The sequence below is a fragment of the Prosopis cineraria genome, unplaced genomic scaffold (assembly GCF_029017545.1).
Source record: "Prosopis cineraria cultivar Desert tree isolate PC_DT_omini unplaced genomic scaffold, ASM2901754v1 PC8, whole genome shotgun sequence".
NCBI classification, from domain to species: domain Eukaryota; kingdom Viridiplantae; phylum Streptophyta; class Magnoliopsida; order Fabales; family Fabaceae; genus Prosopis; species Prosopis cineraria.
This window is the reverse complement of record NW_026555339.1, coordinates 10,325,190-10,348,004: the sequence shown is the minus strand read 5'-3', so window position 1 is coordinate 10,348,004 and position 22,815 is coordinate 10,325,190. Positions and strand designations below refer to the sequence as shown.

Genomic DNA, 22,815 nt, shown 5'->3' with positions numbered 1-22,815 from the left:
TGTGTGTTGTGTGTGTGTGTGATGTATAATTGGCTTATTAGGGTTTAAAAGGCTGCCTGAGTTCAAGCTCTTTTTCACAAAAATATCAAAGTCAGACCCTTAGCTTGGTTACTTTAAAAAATTTAATTTTTAAAACTTGAATCCTTATTTAAATAGGGCTTCTAAGTTCAGCCCATATTACCAACTCTAGTTTTGGATTAATGTTGTATTTTATGAGATAAAAGTTTTTGCATTTATCAAATTTGATAAGGTTTATTTGAATTGAAAATTTCTATCTTCATTTTAAAATTTGATTAAGCTTTTGTATCTATATTTGTATTTATTTTATTTTATTAAATTTTTAATTTTTTAAAAAATAAAAGGGCATATGGGCCTAGCTTAAGCCCTTTAAATAAAGACTGAGCTTTAAAAAATTGATAATTTTTTAAAAATTGGACTCAAACTTGAGCCTTTAATGTTGGGCTATAAAGATTAGTCCTATTCATTTTTTCACCTCGGGAGTTTGAATTTAAAAAAAATACATAAAAATAATACAAAATATTTTATATATCTGAACTCAAACAATGTTTGGTCGCAATGTGCTAAATTTCTAAATATAGTATTTGAAAAGAAAAGAAAAAAATCTATACTATATATATATATATATATGTACATCTATATATATATATGTAATCTCAATCTCTCTACCACACACCTACCCCTGGAATAATATTTAAAAAATTCTAATTAATAAGCACCATTACAGATGCTCCATTGACGCATTTCCTAGCCAATCTTCGCTGAGATCAATGATGTTTATTTTTTGACAAACTGATAATAAATTAAAGCAAAAATAATATCTTCAGAAATAATTAATTATTCCCCGCAAGAGGCCTATCATATATAGGATAACAAGTTCAGTATCATCATCAAACTTGTTCATCCCCAAGCTTCACATGTACGCACTCATCGTAATGCATTTACAGTAACTCATTCACTTCAATGATTCACCCAAAAACAAAAATCATGTCTGAGGAAGGTCAATACTCAACTAAGCTTCTAGCATCATTCTTTGTTATTCTCTCCATATTCTTCTGTACTGTTGCTTCGTTTACATTTGCTGCTGCTGAGGATGGCGAAGCAAAAGCTCTTCTGAACTGGAAAGCCAGCCTTACAAGACAAAGCCAAGCTACGTTGTCTTCATGGAACAATGGCACTAAACTTTGCAGAAACTGGAAGGGCATTTCATGTGATGAATCATCCATGTCTGTGATCAGTATAAGTCTGTCAAATCTTAGCTTACAAGGTACACTTCACAGTCTCAACTTCGCTTCCTTTCCTAGCCTTCAATATTTTGACCTGAGTTACAACCAATTCCATGGAACCATTCCCAGTAAAATTGGTAACTTGACCAGTATTTTGACATTGAGTTTGTCAGAGAATCATGCAATTACTGGTCCTATCCCTCCAGAAATAGGATCATTGAGAACTCTAAGCAGTCTTGATCTTAGTGCTTGTAATCTCAAAGAGAGAATTCCCAGTGAAATTGGGAACTTGATGAACCTGACGGATCTAGTGCTTGCTTTAAATTCTCTTTCTGCTCCCATTCCAGAAGAGATTGGAATGTTGAGCAATCTTTCGCTACTTGATTTGTCAAATAACTCAGAGTTATCTGGTAGAATCCCATCATCAATAGGAAACTTGAACAGGTTACAACTACTTTATCTCGATGATTGCAATCTCTCTGGTCCTATTCCTAATGAAATCAGCAAACTCAGTTCTCTGACAGAAATTTATTTACCAAAAAATAACCTTTATGGCCCAATCCCTCCCTTTATGGGAAACTTGACAGTTCTTGAGATATTGGTCTTGTCCCACAACAATCTTTCTGGTCCAATTCCTTCATCCATTGGTAACATGATCAATGTACGAGAAATCTACATTGAATACAACAATCTCTCAGGATCTATTCCTTCCACTATAGGAAACTTGACAAAGATTGAAGCTCTACTGTTGATGGGGAACAACCTGGGTGGTCGCCTTCCATTAGAAATGAATAACTTGACAAGTTTGTCTAACTTACAACTAGGTGATAATCATTTCCATGGCCATTTGCCACAACAGATTTGCCAGAGTGGGATGTTGTCTAGGTTTGTTGCTCGTGGGAACCAGTTCACTGGTCCTATTCCAACAAGTATGAAGAATTGTTCCAGTCTAGAAAGAGTCAGACTTGAGGATAATCAGTTAGCTGATAACTTAACTGATGCTTTTGGGGTGTATCCTCATTTGAACTACATTGATCTAAGTGGCAATAAATTGTATGGCCATCTTTCATCCACGTGGGGCAAGTGTCAAAATCTCACGCAGTTGATTATTCACAATAATGATCTTTCTGGTGCTATACCACCAGAACTAGGAGAGGCAAGTAAGCTTGGTTTACTTAACTTGTCTTCAAATCATTTGAATGGACAAATTCCAAAAGAATTATGGAAGTTGATCTCATTGACAAAACTCTCTTTGAGCCACAATAACCTCTCTGGTAATGTTCCCTCAAATATAAGATCACTTAGTCGACTTGAAATTTTGGAGTTGGCAGCAAATAATTTCAATGGCTCAATCACAAGAGAGCTTGGGAAACTGGAAAGCTTAAGGGTCATCAACTTGAGGAAGAACAAATTTGGTGAAAGCATTCCCACTGAGTTTGGTGAACTAAAAAATCTTGAACAACTTGATCTCAGTGAGAATTTATTGAATGGAACAATACCTTCAAGACTCAGAGAGTTACGAAACTTGCAAATATTAAACCTCTCACATAATAATCTCTCTGGTGACATTTCTTCAACTTTTGGGGGAATGTTAGCTTTGTCTTTTGTTGACATGTCATATAACCAATTAGAAGGCCATGTTCCGAACATTCCAGCCTTTCACAATTTTGAAGGATTGAAGAACAATAAAGGTCTGTGTGGTAATGTCACTGTTTAAGTCTTTGTAGTAATTCCCAAACAAATGGACATGGTCATAAGAGCAAAATGTTCTTGAAGATCTTCCTCCCACTGGGCATACTCCTAGTACTAGTAGTGGTTGCAACATTTTGCATTCTTTCCCTACATACAAGAAAAGTGAAAGAAGATGAAGAAGCGCAACCAGAAGATATCTATTTTGTATGGAGTTCTAATAGAAAAATATTGTATGAAAATATCGTTGAAGCCACAAGAGAGTTTGATGAAAGTTATCTCATTGGGAAAGGAGGCCAAGGAAGTGTTTATAAGGCTGAGCTACCTACAGGTGATGTTGTTGCTGTAAAGAAGCTTCATTCTTCTGGGGGGAAAATCTCCAACCAGAAAGCTTTTATAAGTGAGATTCAAGCTTTGACAGAAATCAAGCATCGTAACATTGTGAAGTTGTATGGGTTTTGTTCCAATTCAAAATTCTCCTTTCTGGTTTATGAGTTCTTGGAAGGTGGCAGCTTGGACAACATACTGAAGGATGAGAACCAATCCACTAAGCTTGATTGGAATAAGAGAGTGAACATTGTTAAAGATGTGGCCAATGCTTTGTTCCACATGCATCATGGTTGTTCAGTTCCCATTGTCCATCGTGACATATCAAGCAAGAATGTTCTTCTGAGTTCAGAATATGATGAAGCTCGCATTACTGACTTTGGAACTGCCAAGTTTCTTGAAGCCTGACTCAAGCAACATGACCACATTTGTAGGAACATTTGGGTATGCTGCTCCAGGTAAGACCATTTTGTTTGTTTTCCTTTAGTACACTGCTCTTTAATTCTCTCTGTGTGTGTGTGTGTGTGTGTGTGTGTTTGAGATTGTAATGTTAAACTTATTGCAGAGATTGCTTACGTTATGGAAGCGAATGAGAAATGTGATGTTTATAGTTTTGGAGTGCTGGCTTTGGAAATAATTATAGGAATGCATCCAGGAGAGCTCATTTCATCTTTAGCAGAGAAATCAACTACTTATGATTTACTGTTAAAAGATGTGTTGGACCCACGACTTTCACCACCAAGAAAATCAATCTTGATGAGGTTATCACAGTTGCAAAAATTGCATTTTCTTGTTTAAGTGAGAATCCTCAATCTCGTCCCACCATGGAGCAAGTAACTACGAAGCTTGCAAGGCCACAAAAATCTCATTTAGAGGACCAGTTTGCTTCCATCACACTTGGGAAAGTAATGGAGGATTGGACTTCTTAATTATTATGTCATATGTGAGTTTGCTGGTATAGTGATGAACATAAATATATATATATTTATTGGAAGCTCAAGGGTCATGTACCCCATTGTATGAACAAGTTGTCGCCTGAATGACAGTGAATGTTGTGGTTGAGTATTTTCCTTTGGGAGAGTGACAAATAAAGATCCATCTCAGGAGAAAATTGATTTTAAACAAGATTTTTGTCATAATTTAAGTTTTGAAATTCAATGCTCATATTCTTATATTTTGTTATTAAACATCGTAAAAAGAAATCTTAAATTTTTACTCGTATAACATGTGAAATAATTATGATTATTGATATTGATTAAAAAAAAAATAGTGGAAGAAAACACTATATCTTAACTCAAAACTTTTCAAATATATGAGTTTTTTTAATTTTATATTAGTTATTAAAATTATTTTTATTCAACGTGACATTTCTCATATAATTTATACTCCAATCACATTTAAATAACTTAACAAAGGAAAAAATTATGAGGCAAATTAGGTGCATGTGTTTTATCTTAAAACTTTGTGATACATCTTAAAAATTTTAAAATATATGTTAACTAGCTGGCACTGACGTTGGGATAGAGGAGTACTGTTACAACAAAAATTTAGTAGTGTTAGGTACATTCATCAATTATTTTATTTTTACGGGTTTATATAAACAATACAATTCCTTCACTTTTGACTTACTCACCCACTTTTGACTTCCTCACCCATGTATATCAAATCCCAACAATATATAATTATCTGAATGTGAATGTATCACCATTCGAAATTAATCCACCATTGTTTATTGTTGTGGTTGAATTTATTCTTTATCAATTAAAACACGTGAAATATTTATTTTATGTTTTAACATTCTGTAAGGCACTCTAATAATTAAAAGACAAAAACCAAAGCACGTCAATTTGGAATTTTGAAGAATTTAAATACGTAAACACTCTTCTCTTTTGACCTGAATATGTAAAAACTCTTCTTCTTCTTCTTCTTTTTTGACTTTAAATATGTAAACACTCTTCTTCTTCTTCTTTTGACCTGAATATGTAAACACTCTTCAGGCCGATGACTTTTTAATTTCCTTATGGACCAAAAGTCACTGATGTTTGTGATGCAAATGTTGTCAAGGGTTTGTTTATTCTTTATACACACGACGCACATGTATGCTTTTCTGCATTTAATTTATTTTGATTTTGTAATGAAAACAACGTACGGTCTCTGAAAAAGAGGGAGTCATTTACTGAACATAAATAATGTTGTCCATATATATGTCGTGTTTAGATTAATTAATGAAAAATTAGATTTGGACTTGATATAAATTTATACATATTTATTTTTATAATTTTTTATAATTTAAAATTAATTCAGTTCTCTAATTATTTAAGATTTCATTTATACTCCAACTCTTTGCTTCCCTCCGTGTTTTTGTTGTTAGTGCCTTTATTGCTCTTGCCATTTTTTTTCATCGATCATTTTTATTTATTTTTGATTGAAAAATAGAAGTAATTAGACTTGTCACTAACAATATTTCTATTATTTTTATGTTGAATCTCCACCTGCCTTTCTTTTTCCTTAGAATTTTTATTGCATTACTCAAATAAAAGACTTTAAATACATGAATTTTAAATATGCAAATAAATTTAAATTTTAAATTTAATTTCATCCACCAAACAGCTTGTAAAGAATGTAAAATAACTCAGGCAGGTCAGTTAGTTGTAAGCAAATCGATTTAAACATGTTTTTTATTTTTAAATTAAGTAAAAATAAGATTAAAATGATTGAAATACTCATGAAAGTACTGCAATAAAAGAGAGCGTGGTTAACAAATGAGGACGATGTAATGAATGTTTTTTTTCCCCATAAAAAATGATTGCTTTTTTTTTTTATGTCGCAAATGATTTCTAAAACAAGTAAATTAAAGAAAATCAATTTTTTCTTAAAAGGATATCCACGTCTCGAAATGAATATATCCATTTCAAAAATTTAATTTTTCCAAGAAAAAAATATAAAATAATTTTGTAAAATTTTAAAAAAAGTAACAATATATTTTTGCTTTTAAAGTATTCTCCTAGAAGCACTCATCATCCTAAATTATTTATTAAAATAATTTTACCCTTAAAATAATTAAAATGGAGTACTTTTATTCTTTCCGTTAAATTCTCTAATAGTTTAACATTGGAATCTAAGTTAATATTTTTAATGGCTAACACTGAAAATTTGATAACAATGTAAAAATGCTATGTTTTAATTATTGTAAAGACAAAATTACTCCATCAAACAGTTTAGGATACTTAACGCTTTTTAAATAATATTTTAATAGCAAAAATGTACATTTGGCCATTAAAAAAAATAAAATTATATCTAGATTCCACACAAAAAATTATTATAAAATTTATTAATAATTAAATTAAAAAAAATTAATTTTTTTATATGAGACTTCAATATATTTTTCTTTAAAAAAAATTAAAACTATATCCATATCATTGGGTTTAGCCCCAGCATCATCTGGCCCGTTATAGGAACAAGTATTAAGCTTATTGGGCTCATTTTTTTTAATGGTACTGTTTGTTTCTTTTTTGTTTTATGGGCTTACGCTTTTCAACAATTTACTCATTTTCTGACAATTGAAGCCCAGGGATTGAATGAGCCTCAAAAAGGTTAAATTTAAACTAAAATTTGAATCAAGTCCCTGAAATTTATTTTATTTTAATTAAGCATGTATAGTTTGATCAATTTTATTTTTAAAATTTCATCGATTAAATATATTAATTTTTGAAACTTAACATTATGAATGAATGATTGACATTTTCAAAATAAAAAATATTTTTAAAATTTATAAAAAATTATTTAATATTTTTAGCTAAAAAAATTTGATTTAATACAATACTTAAATTTGTATTAATTTTTATGAAAACTCTATATATATAAATTTTATTGAAAAGCACAACCTAATTATCTAAATTTTGAATAATAAAAATTGTGAAACTAATTCTAAAATTTTGTAATCTATTAATAAACATATAGAAGCCCTTAGTTTCATTTTTTTTTAAAAAAAGATAAAATTAAAGTATTTCAATAATCAAGAGCTAACATATTTAATTGATCAAATTATAGATATTTGATTAAAATAAAATAAATTACAAGGACCTAATTTAAAATCGTGTAAAACTATAAAGACCTATGGATTAATTTTTCCTTGAATAAAATTAGAGAAAATAAAAATTTTGATCCCTTAAATTTGTCTCAATTATCAAATTGATCTCTAAAATGAGAAATCCAATCTTTATTAGTAAAGTTTCTAAAGTTTCAAATACAAAAATAGTCCTTTCATGAACAGTTATAAACTTTAGAAACTTGATTGATAAAAATTGTTCAAAGATCAAATTAATTATTGAAAAAAAATCAAGGGACCAAAATTTCATTCTTTCAATAATTATAGTAATCCATTATTGTTTAATTTTGGGAGTGAAAAGGATAATGCGGAAGCTAAACATTCACTTCTATTTTATTCAAGCCACAAACTGATCATACGTATTATGGTACAGAAACCACAGAAGCATACAATATTAAAACAAGCAGGCGCACTTGCAAATGACTTGAGAACTTCAATCCTTCATGAGTTGTCCAATTGTGATGGTGTCAAATTGATCCTCTAAATGAGATTTTGGTGGCCTTTCAAGCTTCATAGCTACTTGCTCCATGGTTGGACGAGATTGAGGATTCTCATTCAAACAAGAAAATGCTATTTTTGCAGCTTCAATAACCTCATGACGGATTCGTTTTATAGGGGGTGAAAGTCGTGGATCCATCATATCTTTTAATAGCAAATCATATGTGGTTGATTTCTCCGCCAAATATGAAATAAACTCTCCTGGATGTATTCCCATAATGATTTCCAAAACCAACACTCCAAAGCTATAGACATCACATTTCTCATTTGCCTTCATGATGTAAGCAATCTCTGCAACCAACAAGTTCAATGTTACAAGTACAACCTTAATATATATATATATATATATATATGTAGCGACAAAGAGTAGTTTACCTTGGAAAGAACAAACAAAATGATCTTACCTGGAGCAGCATACCCAAATGTGCCTGCAAATGTGGTGATATTGCTTGAATTAGGGTTCAAAAACTTGGCTGTTCCGAAGTCAGTGATGCGAGCTTCTTCATATTTTGAACTTAGAAGAACATTCTTGCTTGATATGTCACGATGAACAATAGGAATGGAACAGCCATGATGCATATGGAATAAAGCTTTGGCTACACATTTAACAACATTGATTCTCTTATTCCAATCAAGCTTAGGGGCTTGTTCCTCATTTTTCAGTATGTTCTCCAAGCTGCCACCTTCCAAGAACTCATAAACCAAAAAGGAGAATTGTGAATTGGAACAAAACCCATATAGTTTCACAATGTTGCGGTGTTTGATCTCTGTCAAGGCTTGAATCTCGCTTAAGAAAGCTTTTTGGTTGCAGATTTTTCCAGCACTTGATATTGATGAATGAAGCCTCTTTACAGCAACAACATGACCTGTAGGCAACTCTGCCCTGTAAACACTTCCTTGACCACCTTTTGCAATGAGATATCTGACATCAAAGTCCATTGTGGCTTCAATTATATTTTCATACAGAATTTCTCTTTCAGAACTCCATACAAAATAGACATCTGCTTCTTCATCTTTGTTTTTTTCCTTTCTTACACATTGAAAAATTATGCCAGTTCCAAGCACTACTAATAGTAGTATGGCCAATGGGAGGAATATAATCAAGATTTTTTTGATCTTATTATGACCATTAGTAGTTGTCTGCTGGGAATTAGTACACAATGGTAAACCTGAGACATTACCACACAAACCTTTGTTATTTCTCAATGCTTCAAAGGTGAGAAAGGCTTGGTTGTTTGGAATAGGACCTTCTAATTGGTTGAATGATATATCAGCAGAAACTAACATTTTGCTGAAACTGGAGATAGTGCCAGAGAAATTATTACGTGAAAGGTTCAATATTTCCAATTTCTGTAACACTCCAAGCATTGTGGGTATTTTCCCACTCAACAAATTCTCACTCAGATCAAGTTGTTCAAGATCTCTGAGTTTCCCAAACTCCAAGGAAATGCTTCCCTCAAACCTGTTTTTCCTCAGATTCAATTCTCTTAACCTTTCTAAGCTCTCAATTTCTTTTGGGATTGAGCCATTGAAATTATTTGCTTCCAACTCCAACTCTTCAAGTAGGTTAAGTGATTTTATATCTGAGGGAACATTACCTGAGAAGTTATTATGGCTCAAAGAGAGACGTGTCAGAGAGACCAACTTTCCTAGCTCTTTTGGAATTTGTCCAGAGAAATGATTTGAAGAGAAATTAAGCACACCAAGCTTAGTTGCATCTCCTAATTCCGGTGGTATAACACCAGAAAGCTTGTTATTATCAATGACAAGCTGCGTGAGATTTGGACACTTCCCCCACATTGATGAAAGATGGCCATACAATTTATTACCACTCAGGTTGATGTAATTCAATTGAGGGTATGCTCCAAAAGCATCAGTCACATTATCAGCTAATTGGTTACCTTCAAGCCCGAGTCTTTCTAGACTAGAGCAATTCTTCAAACTTGTTGGAATAGGACCAGTGAAATGGTTATGAGAAGCCATAAACCTAAATAACTTGCCTCCTCGACAAACCTGATGTGGCAAATGGCCAATGAAGTTATTATAACCCACTTGGATGTTATACCAACCGGTAAAGTTATTCATTTCTCGTGGAAGGTAACCACTGAGGTTGTTATGGTTCACCAGCAGGACAGTGAGCTTTGTCATGTTTCCTATAGTGGAAGGAACATGTCCTGAGAGACTATTGTTTGTGAGATGGATGTGAGTTAAATTGATCAAGTTACCAATGGACGGAGGAATTGAACCGCTGAGCCTGTTATTACTCAAGGACAATTTTCTGAGTTTTGTTAAGTTTCCTATGAAGGAGAGATTGGCCCAGAAAGTTCATTTTGATATAATTGAATCTTAATGAGAGAATGGAGCTTCCAAAATTCATCAGGAATAGGACCAGAGAAATTGTTCATGTAAAGATAAATCTGTTGTAACTTAGTCAAGTTTCCAATGGATGGTGGGATTCTACCTGATAATGGAGAATTTTTTGCCAAATTAAGAAACAGAAGACTGCTCAACCTTCCAATCTCTTCTGGGATTGGACCAGAAAGGGAATTTTCTCCAAGAGACAGATGGGTCAGGTTTCTCAAATTCACAATTTCATCGGGGATTCTCTCTGTGAGATGACATCCACTAAGATCAAGATGTTTTAGAGTGGTCAAAGTCCCAATTTCAGGTGGAATAGAACCATTAAGTGAAGGATTATTGCACAAGTTCAGTATCAAAATACTGGACAAGTTACTAATGTTTTGGGGAATGCTTCCATAAATATTGTTGCAACTTAGATCAAAATATTTCAGGCCAGGAAAGGAAGCAAAGTTGAGCCTGTAAAGTGTACCTCGTAGGCTAAGATTTGAGAGACTTATATTGATCACAGACATGGATTGGTCGCAAGAAATCCCCTTCCAGTTTCTGCAAATAGTGTCAATGTTGCTCCAAGAAGACAATATAGCTTGGCTTTGTTTGCTGAGGCTGGCTTTCCAGTTCAACAACGCTTTTGCTTCACTATCTTCAGTGGCAGCAGAAGTAAACGATGCAATAACGCAGAAGAATATGCAGAGAATAATAATCCACCATAATGCTACGAGCTTACTGCTGGAATTACTTTCAGAAATATCCATGGGTTTTGGGAAGAACTTGAGACTGTTGATGAATCAGTAGGAATAGATTTTGCAGGTTAATGAATTGGTGGTTGTAAATACTAAATAGTCTGGTTTTGGGTGATTACACACACACACACAAAGTTAGAGGCTATTACTATCACTCAAACAAGTCGTTGAGGTCTTGGAGTTCAAATATCAGCACTTATGCATACAACATCTTAGTTGACTTAGTTTTAAGAGAGGCAAAGATGAAAGCAAGATGTTGAATAGCAAACAAATCAATGGAACGTAACACGTGCCACTATCATTTGACAAAGTTGTTTGTTTGTAAGCAAATATTTTTTGGTCATTCAAATATGAATGGACTTGAACTAATGTAAAAATTTTTACATCAAATAAAATTGAGTTTAATAACTAATATAAAATTAAAAAAAAAACTCATAAACTCAAATTTTAAGATTTTGAGTTAAGATGTAATATCTTTTCATTACTTTTACCCATTTATTCTTTTTTTGTTTTTGAAACATCAATCAGTTTCATTTAATTTGTCCTTTTTCTCAGGGAAGGTAGAGGATCACATGCACAGAATTAGTGATTTAACTAGCGAGGAAACATATAATTTGGTCTCAATTTTTGTTCAATCATAAACACACCATGCTTATAGTTTTAGCAGTTTGAGATATTAGTTCCTTAATTTCAAGAAATAACTTTGGTATTTATAATTTTATTTTTAAAATATAGAAAACAATATTTAAAATAATTAAAATTATATGAATAGAGTTGCACTAAGTCAAAATTTAGAAATTAATTGCATGAATCAAACTTTAGGTATAGAGGTCAAGTTGCATGGACTCAATTTTTTTTTTTTTTGCCAAAACACTGACTCAAAATTTAAAAACTAAATTTTAATTGAATCAAAACTTTTCCGTAATTAAACTCATCTTATTCTTACATGGATATAATATATTTGCTTTTTATAAATACATGAGATAAAAGGAACATTTACTAATGACATTGGGTGGTGGCTACTGACAAGTGACCCCCTTCCACCTCAGCCGGCATTAGAGCCAGTTTGTGCAGCTGCTTGTTTAAGCACTTCTGTTGAAGTCTAGAGCATTGAAAATTGTCCTATTTTTATATAAAAAACTTTTAAGCTTAGCTTGTTTAAATCCTAAAAAAATTGCTCGATCTCAAGCTACCCACTGAAGTTCATATTTATTTTTAGCCCCAAAAATAAAATATTTTAAAATTTTAGATTAAATTTAGAATTTAGAATATATATTTGCACTTAAAAAATGAATATGTAATATTATAACATAACAATTAATTTTGTAAAAGAGAAAAAAATAAAATAAATAAATAATAAGGGAAAATGATAATAAAATATCACCAAAATATATAAATGAAAATCAAGTGCCTCAAAATGTCATAATTCCTCTCAAGTCCTTAGGTATTCTTTTGACATTAATGATTTTAGGTTAAATAATAAAATTGCCCCATGTTTAATGATAAAATAAATTTCATATAGAAAGTTGTGATTTCTTATTTAATATTTATAATTCACATAATAAAATTTATAATTATTTAAAAAAGTTATAATTAATTGTTTTTAGAACTTGGGCTTAAATGATGAAATAAATTTCAGGTAAAAAATTGTGATTTTTTGTTTAATATTTGCAATTTACATAATAAAAATTATGATTATTTAAACAAAAGTTGTGACTGGTTATTCTTCATGACTTGAATTTTAATGATAAAAGAAAGTTCGCATAAAAAGTTATAATTTTTGTTTAATATTTGCTAAATTTGTAAAATAAAAATTATGATTATTTGAACAAAAATTGTAACTGGTTATTTTTAAAACTTAGAATTTAATGATAAAAAATTCACACAAAAAGTTATAATTTTTTATTCAATTTTTGTTATTTACATAATAAAAATTATGATAGTTTAAATAAAAATTATAAATTATTATTTTAAATAAGAAGCAATTTAGTTATTTAAATTAAAATTATTTTTGAGAGATCATTATCATTTGATGAGATTTAATTTCGTGTGGGGAAGAAAAAATTCTTCCATAATTTTTCCTTTGACTATGAGCTCGCATGAGCGGGTTGCTGGCATTGCTGTTGAAGGCAGCAGCTTGCTACAGGGAAATCTTCAAAACTGACCCAAAAAAAAAAAAAAAAAGAATACAGAATCTGTAAATAATAATATCAACACTGTTTCGTCACTTTCGTACTTCCGTGTTACCGGTTTTCAGCATTGTCCACAACATTTTTTCTGCTGCTTCGTTCAAAATTGTCGTGTAGTGCCTGATGATTATTTGCGTTTTTATTTTTATAAAAAGATCAAATATATTAAAAAAATAAAAGATAATTTACAACAATATAAACATCTCAACCAAATTGTTTGCTATCTCGTTCTTTATTTTTCAAATTATAATATTTTATCTTTATCTGAAATTGGGAACATAGCTGGTTGGGATGCCAAAAAAAAATTATAATATTTTATTATTGTAATTTTCCTTTGTCTCCACAAATCAACTACTCCCTCTGTCTTTATATATTTTTAAAAATTTATTTTGTTCCTAAATGCAAGAGGTGTAATGATATTATTGAGTAATTAAATAATTTATTTTTATCTTAAAAAATAAAATAGATCATTAATTATAAATTTTTATCACCATTATAATATTAATTATAACATTATTAGAGGTAAAATTTGTTATTATCATTTTGTTGTTTAATAAAATAATAAATTTTTATTAATATGTTAAATTTAATTAAAATTATTTTATAGATAAGGATAGAGAAGATATTTGTACAAGGTGTCCATGACATGACAATGACCATGGTAAAGCCATAGACCTGCTGCAGCAGAAGAGTTTATGATTTTTTCAGCTTTTCACCCACCAGCACCTGCAGCAGAGTTCATGATTTTCAGTTTCTGCGGCAGAAGAGTTTATGATTTTCAGTTTCTCACCCATTTTTTCAGTTTTTCACCCACCAGCAACTGCAGCAGAGTTCATGATTTTCAGTTTCTGCAGCAGAAGAGTTTATGATTTTCAGTTTCTCACCCACCAGCAGCTGCAGCAGAGTTTATGATTTTTAGTTTTTCACCTACCAGCAGCAACTGCAGCAAAGTTTATGAATATTTTGGAAGGATTTAATTTTTATTGAAATCTTAAATTTTCTAAAACCAACATTTATACTTTGATTCATCAAAAGCATTTTTAAATTTGCTCATCAATGTTTTTTATTGCCGCATCTTGCTTCCCTTAATCTTTATCATGATATTTATAATATAGTTATATTTTGATCGTAAACATTTATTAAACAAGCAATATATTTACTAATTTTTAGGCTAATTAGACAAATGCTAAGTCTAAATTTTCATGTTAATTTTCAGTTAAATATATATTTGATTGTATTTTCAAATTTTAAGGTTATTATATATTTAATAATTTAATAAATAAAATTTTAAATTAGATAAAATGATTTTTTTGTTAGTATTGGATAGCATAATTTTTAATTATTTTTTGTTTGGTCAATAATATATGATAAAAATTATTATATATATAATATGTTAAAATATTAAATTTTATTATATAAATATTTTTATAAATAATAAGGTTATTATTGTTAATATAAAATTAACAATTTTTTTTCCTTGTTTTTTCTCGCTTAACCAAGCATAACGAAAGAAAATTGCATGCCTTCACTTTTCTATTCTTTTCATTTTCTCTCCTTACTATGTTCCTTTGCAAGCCAAGCACAGCATTACTCTAAAAAATTATTAGATAAATTAAATATTAAAGTTAGCTTACTCTAATTTAGTTATTTATCTTTCATTTATTATAGTGACAATTATTTTTAATATATTCTAATTTACCTTTTAGTATATTAAGTATGTTTAATTAGCTTTAAATTGACTTTCACCAAACTCAAAGGGTCTAATTAATTTTGAAGATACAATCTAAATTAGATCCTAAAATACTCGGGTGGGTTTTAAAAAAAAAATTAGGATGTGCTCTGTACAAGAATGATGTGTAGCAATTAAAAAAATATATTTCTTTCGTTAAAAAATATAAGACATTTTGTGAGGAGTTAGATGTTAAAAAATATAAGGCATTTTTAATCTTTTGAGATGTAATTATTGCCTTTTTTTTCAAAAGTACCTTTATTAATAATAATTTTATATTTATTATAGGGTGTTTAATATGGGTAAATATAAAAAGATAGGATTGGTTTGAAAGTAGATAACTACTTTAATGAGGGGTGAGATTCGGTAAAAAATATCTTATTTTTTTGAAAGGAGGGAGTAATAGAATAGATTAATTCAATTCAATTCTATTCTATTTTGAATTTGTGTAGGGTTTAAAAAAAGATTCTGGTCACCGTTTTAGAGTTCAAAAATCTCTTTTTTTAATTAAATTTAATTGAAATTGGGATATTACCATGACCTACTTTAATTAGTTTGGACTCCTATTATATTTAATTGTTATTATAACTAGAGGCCTCATAAATATATTTAAAATATATTTAATATTTTTTATCACGATTGCTTATTTGATAATTCAAACTTAAAATTTTAATATAAATTAATTTAACTTTCTTGATCATTTAAATTAAGTATCTTTTAATAATTCAAACTTCAAAAAGTCCTTTTGTCAAACCAATTTAAGTTTTATATTATTTATAACTTTTTAACAAATAAAATTTTATATACCAAAATGTACTATACCTTTAAAAATATTTTTTGTTATATATTATCTGAACACTTTTTGATCTACTAAATTATTTTTTAAAAATATATCTAATTAATATAAATCTCATTACAATTACTTTTTTTTTAAAACCAAATTGACTTATTTTAAATGTACTTTTAACCAATAAATTTTTAACTACAGGTGATCCATAATATGCAATGGTGGCACCAACACTACTCTTGTAACGAGGAGGATGTGTGTTTAATCCCCAGAGTGGGAATTTGTGGTGGGTTCATGTGTTTCCTTCATATAGGAAAGGAGCGTAAATATGAGTGAGTAAGTGGATCTTATATGTAATTGTCCCTTACTTACAAAAAATTACCAAACTAGAAACCAAACACACATTTACACTACCAACAGCTCACTTGTGTCTTCTATTATAATACCATTAACAAGAACGGGGATGGTCAATGAATTCTAATATTGAAGTTATCTCTGGATAACTACTAAGCAAGTATATCAATACATCTATTTCCTTCTTTGAAAACATAGTTGCAAGTGATTACCTAGTTTTTCATGTTGGTGAAATCTTTGATTTTTTTGATAATTTTTAAGAGTGAGTGTCTTCCGGAGTACCTGTATTCAATGAATGATAAAAATTTTATTGAATTGAAATATATATTAAGTATAGTAATTTAACATTCTAACAAAAAAAAACCCTTTCAAAATCGCTCTGACAAAATTGAATATATTTGATAGTTATTTTTTTTCCTTATATTTGACAATAAATAACTGTCAAATATGCTCCTGTCATTTATAATTTTATATAGTTACCATATACTTGACAGCTAATCAATTGTCAAATATATGGCCCTATGCTTGACAGTTTGTGTAACCATCAAGTATAATGTATCAGGAATGGTTTTGGTATAAAGTTGGAAGGGCATATTTGATGTTTATTTTAAATAATCATCAAATATGCCTATCTATATTTAATGATTATTTGAAACAACCATCAAATATATAGGAATATTTACTAACGATTATCTAAAAAAATTGTCAAATATAATTTGGTATTTTTTTTATAATGTGGCACTATGTTTTAAGCAACTTCTTACAACAGAATTGATAAATTATACTTAGAACTGTCCCAAACAATCCAATATGTGAACAATTACCAAGATACCCTTTTGCCTAACATTATCTTACACACGTGCGGCATGCCAAGTTGGCAAAATTTTGTCAAAACCCTCTTCACACACGCGCGCGCGCGCACACACACACACTCTCTCTCTTTTCTCTCTCTCTCCCCCTCCCCCTCCCTCCCTCCCTCCGGGTTCAGGTGATGGAAGTTATGATAATCTCACTTTTCTCAACTTTATTTATTACTCTTTTTTAAAAGATCATGCATTAAAATTATTATTATCATTATTAATGCTCTTACATAGGGTATTTAAATGACAGTATAACTAAAAAGATATGGATATTTTTAGGAACTTAAGATTTCAACGAACATGATTTGTGAATCGTGAATTAATTAAATATGATTTATGTTGTCGTTTGGAGAGAATAGGCCGCTAGATGAACTAAATGACTATAATAATCAGGGAAATGATTATACATTACTAAAAATAAGATATATGTAATGCCTTATATTCAACGGTTGTAAGAAAAAATGTTGAATAAAAAAAGGTGGGATTTCAATTTCAGCAGTTAAAAATATAAACGTTGAATAATATATATATATATATATATTCAACAGTTAAATATAAAAATGTTGAGTAAATGCTTCAGAAAAGTGCCTGATGACATCATAGTATTATTCAACGATTCCCTAAAAAACAATTGTTAAAAACCATCAGAGTATTCAACAGTTAAATTCCAAAATTGTTGAGTAAATTTTCAGAAACTGCCTGATGACATCATTTGTTTATTCAACGATTCCTTAAACAGAACCGGTGAATAAATTTTTAGAATATTTAATGATTTTGTTAAGAAACTATTGAATAAACATTTATTCAACAGTTCTTAAAAAGAACAGTTGAATAATAGCTTTTAAATGGCCTTTTCATCTTTGCGTAGCCGTTACTCTTCAAACTCTCAAAATTTCATTTTCTCTTTGCAAAAGCAAATACCTACTATTGAATATCCTTCCTCAAGTATCGAGTACACATTTTCGACCAAACCCTTCCATATTTTGTCATTGGAATGTTGTCGCTTGCCTTCGTTGCCATCTTTGTCTTCCGCTGTGTTGTGTGTGAACATGTAAGTTCTCTGTTCCTCTTCCTCTCTCTCTTCCTAACTTCATCTTCCTCTTGCATTCAAGTAGCTATGTTCATGGTTCATCTCCCTTCAACCATGGTTCCTTATGTTTGTGGGTTATGTTGGCAAACAAAAAAAAAGGTTAGTTTTTTTTTAAGAAATTGTATAAAATTTGAGTAGTTTATTTGAATATAGATTGAATAGGTTATGATTATTTAAAATAGGAATGATTTCATATACAATGTGCTTGAATTTTGGTTAAACAAAAATGCTCTGTCTGCTGCCAATTCTAAAATTTGAATTGTGAAAGTGTTAAATGTGATTGATTGAGAAATTTTTAATATGAATTTATTGTTATTTTAATGTTTAATTTTTTAAAAGAGGGCAGTAAGCTTTGGAAATGCTTACTTTTATGTCGTTATGCTACTGATTTTTTTTTAAACTTTTAGTCTTGCAAATATGACTATTATTAAAGTTATTTTATGGTTCGGAGGGAGTCTAACTATACTTCTATTTTGTTTCTTGAATTAGTTTAAAATTTTATAGATTTTTAAGTGTAAAGAAAGGGCATAAAGTATGGAAAATGCTCATTTGAAATCGTTATGCTACTGATTTTTTTAAAGTTTAATTTTACCTTTAAAAAGAACAAATATAATCATAGTTGAAGTAATTAAACTCATGACTCACTGAATGCTTTCCTATCTTTACCATTGTTCTTAAATAAGGGCATTATGGACAAGGAGTGAATGTCTGCCAACCGCCTATCTAAAGAATATTAAGATGGGGTGGCATAATTTGTTAAGTTTGCAGTAAATAACATAAAAAATTGTGAGCAAATTGTTTGTCCTTTTTTAAGTTGTGGCAATGTGAAATCAGTTTCTCATGAGATATGTGAACATTGCTTGTTTAAATATGAAATTGATTAAAGTTGCAAGCGTTGGGTAAAGCATGGGGAGATGCCTAAAGATGTAAATAATGTCTATTGACACAAATGTATATGAGGCCGATTGACTTGAAGAATTGGTTGATGCAATGAAAGAGGAACTTGAGAATTTTTTAGAGAAGTTAGAAAGGTTGAAAACTAATGCAAAGATACTTTAGTACGAGAGTTGTACTGAGTTCACTCTATTATTCACTGTGTTAGAATTATATAACTTGAAAGCAACAAGGGGGTAGAGTGATACAAGTTTTTCAAACTTGCTCTCTCTAATCAAACTAATGCTACCGAAGAATAACAAACTTCCAGGTTAGCTATATGATACAAAGAAGGTGTTACATATAGTTGGCTTGAGTTATAAGAAGATGCATGCTTGCCCTAATGATTGCATTTTGTTTAGGAATGAATATAAAGAGCTAACCTACTGTCCTAAGTGTTAGACATCACGTTCCAAGCAAAATGGGAAGAGTCTAGAGAAGGCAATGTGGTATTTTTCTGTTATTCAAAGATTTAGGCATTTGTATAGCATATGTCAAGAGGCAAAGAATTTAATATGGCATGTAGATGAAAAGATTAAAGATGATATGATTTGGCATCTAGCTAATTCTCCTGAATGGATAAAGTTTAATCGAAAGTATCCTGAGTTTAGAAAATAGTGATGTATCCACCATAGGTAATAGCATGCATACTTCCAGTGTGAAAGATAAAAAATTCATTTATGCAAAAATGCATTACTTTAAGGTAATTGAGCACATTTGGGAGTTGGATTACATCTTCTTTCGATTTCTAGTCTTCGATTGCAAGTAGGTTGAATATAAGAATAGGGTAGGTGTCAACGACTCTGGGTTGATTAGAGTGAATCTGAATAAAGGGTTCACGAAGGATCCTTTCATTTTTCCTTCTCAAGCCAAACAAGTTTTTTATGTGCATGATCTAGCTAATAAGGAATGGTCTATTATTTTGTGGAGTAACAAGGAAGTTAAGAAATGAAAGATGCTGAAAAAGAGCAAAGTCGAAGAAATGATGAGGTTGAAGTTGATCCATTTTATGGGACATAATTTAAAAATGATGATGGTGTAGACATTATTAAAGATAATGCTTTCTATGTAAGATGTGATCATAATAAGGGAATTTTTAGATTTTTAAGAGGGGAAAATCAATTCAACAAAAGAAGAAGGTTGTTAAAGTGAAGAAGACATTAGAAAAAAAGTAGTTAAAATAAGAAAAAGAAGAAGAACAACATAAATAGGTAGTTATGTTATTGTTGACTTATTAAAGAAAGTGCACATGTTATTATTTTTTTCATTTGTTTTTTGACTTATTCTTTTTTTAGTTATATAATCTTGATTATTATTGCTTTCATAGGTAAATGGCTACTGAGCATGATAATCTTGATACTGGCTTTAGATCCAATAGTCTGATTAGGCAAAATTATGACCTGGCTAACAAGAAGGCTAATCTTAATAGGCAGGAAGAACAATTGAAGAGGGGGTTGGTTATGATGGAGGATGTTACTAAAGCAAGAAATGAAGGAAAAAAGTTTACTGTCAAGTGAAACAATAAGAATCAAGTGGTTAACAGTCATAACTTCATTAGTTATATTAGCGTGGCAATGAAATCCTCAGTGTCTATTACTTTGAAATCTTCGAAGAATGCAACTTTCACAATGAAGGATGCAGTGTGGAGAACTTTAATAGTAAGATACTATCACTTTACTTATTTTTTAAAACTTGTTTTATAATCATTCGTTTAAATTGACATGTTTGTCCTATAGTCAGGATTTGAGATCGAGGAGAGGTGCAAGAAATTTGTTCCACAGAAAGCTGGGATAGCTCTAAGATCTTTTAAAAGTGTTGTTACCTGTAAATTCTTGGCGAACCCTGACATACAGGGTATCAAAGATACAGTTTCTTTCCTCATTTTGACAATTGTAAGTGAAGATAAATGGAAAACTTTTGTCAACTTACACTACAGTACAGAGTTTAAGGTAATATTAATGTTATTTTATTTATGTATTGTTGCTTTTGTTGTTACCTCCTTTTTATATTAATTGACTTGTCATGTTTTGTGTTTTTTTAAAGGCATTAAGCATAAAAAATAAAGAGTTGGGGAAGAAGAATGAATATATATATAAGGCTAGACGCAGGGGATATGTGGGTGTAGAAAAGGGCTTGATTGAGAAAGAGCAAGCATTGGAGGGTTCTATATCTTGTGGCACGATTTGGGCTAAGGCTCAAAAAAAATAAAGAAGGCAATATTGACAACCTAAAAACAAAAGCGGTTGTCAAAACAATAGTAAGTATTAATGATATATTGATATAATGTTATTAGTTTTTACTTGTTCACTTTGCTTTTTCTGCTTCACAGGAGACTTTAGCTTAGGAGGCATTAGCAGGTACTCAAACTTTTGATGAGGATGTATTAGAGAAGGCGTTGTGGAATATTGACTATCCCAATTGTATTCAGGGCATTGGCTTTGGAGTCACAAGAAAATATTACTTTAGAGATAGGCTCAAGCGTAGTAAAAAGGATGCTTCTTTTGCTGAGGTTTAAGAGTTTAGGCAAGAGCTAGTAGAACATAAGCAGCAAGTACTAGCACAATCACAACAAATATAAGAACAATCTAGTCTCATAGATATGCTATTGAGCTGGCATAAGTTAGAGCTTTCACTGGATGATAGTAGCTCTAGTGTGAATGATAGTTGCATAATCCCATCTCAGCTCTTACTTAAGTATTATTATTCATTTTACTATAGTCTTACACATAATACTACTTTTATTGTTCATATTACATAATTTTTTTCTTTTTTTTAATTTGTGTAGGGTGAGGCTAATGTTGATTGTTTGGCAGAAGATGACATGTGGTTATACTAAGGTGTATGTGCAACATTGCTAGGCAAGTAATGCTTCACAATGAACACATCCTTAAAGGGATAGTGAAAGTCTATTTAAAGACAGTCGAGGATCCTAATTATGATCTACCCTACCCCACTCCGGATGCAAGGACAATAGTAGATTCATTGCTCTGCTTTGTTATATGATTGGTTCGTCTTTTTTGTATTTTAGCATCATCTTCAAAGGTATATTTGTTAAACTCATAGTTGAAAATTAACTTCTTTTGCTCTTTTTTTTTTGTAATTGATATCTAACTATCTTATATGTTGAAAAAATTAGCCTGTTGATAAGCTTGTGGGAAAGAAAGCATCGGAGGCTATGAAAGCATTCATTGCTAAGCGGAAGAGGGGAAATGATAAGAAGAGCTCTAAAAAATTCAAGGAGTCCATCACATTTTCCCAGAAGACACTGGTTCGCTCCTGAGCCTATCTACCTAAAGCCCCTTAGCCTTAAGCCTCTAAGCATCAAGTCACACCCAACAAAAATCAGCAATTGCTTAAGACCTATGCCAAGATGCAAGAAAGAGTGCTGTTCCCTTTCCCTGTGGACATGTATGCTAATTTATAGTCTTTCCCTGTGTAACTTAAATATGAGATATATTTTTAAAACCTCTCATTAAACGTTTAGCTACACACACACACACACACTAATCATCTATTGTTCTATTTATTTCGACATTTAAGAAACCTTTATACTATTATGCTTGCTGGAAGAGATATAGCATAGAGGATTATATTTGTCAGTTCTCATGTGGTCTCTTCTTATGGCCACGACATAATGAATCCTAAACAAGGACTAGAAATATCTCAGAAGCTTTCAAAGTACTTCTAGTAACATGGTGCCAATAAGAACACAATATTCATAGCACTTTATTATAAAGGGTAAGTTACTTTATGATGCTTTACTTTAATTTATTCAAATTTAATTATTTATATGATACTTCCTAATTGTAATTTTTGTCATAGGGGACACTGGATGTTACTTGTGATCAATCCAACTTTAAGGAGGGTATGGTACCTTGACCTTCTTTATAGTGGCCATCCCTTTAA

The 22,815-nt window shown here is 30.6% G+C and overlaps 1 protein-coding gene and 1 pseudogene across 1 annotated transcript in view; one reads left to right on the top strand and one right to left on the bottom strand.

Annotated features, from left to right (window-relative positions):
• Window positions 1–940: 940 nt before the first annotated feature.
• LOC129318748 (MDIS1-interacting receptor like kinase 2-like) lies at window positions 941–4,342 on the top strand (annotated as a pseudogene).
• A 3,459-nt stretch (window positions 4,343–7,801) lies between these two features.
• Window positions 7,802–22,815, bottom strand: part of LOC129317280 (MDIS1-interacting receptor like kinase 2-like) — a 35,880-nt gene continuing 20,866 nt past the window's right edge. The window contains exons 3-6 of the mRNA XM_054961639.1: window positions 8,994–10,120; window positions 8,691–8,810; window positions 8,271–8,642; window positions 7,802–8,157 (exon numbers count right to left, since the gene is read on the bottom strand). Of these exons, the coding sequence (XP_054817614.1) occupies window positions 7,802–8,157; window positions 8,271–8,642; window positions 8,691–8,810; window positions 8,994–10,120 (1,975 nt within the window). The remainder of the gene's footprint in view (window positions 8,158–8,270; window positions 8,643–8,690; window positions 8,811–8,993; window positions 10,121–22,815) is intronic.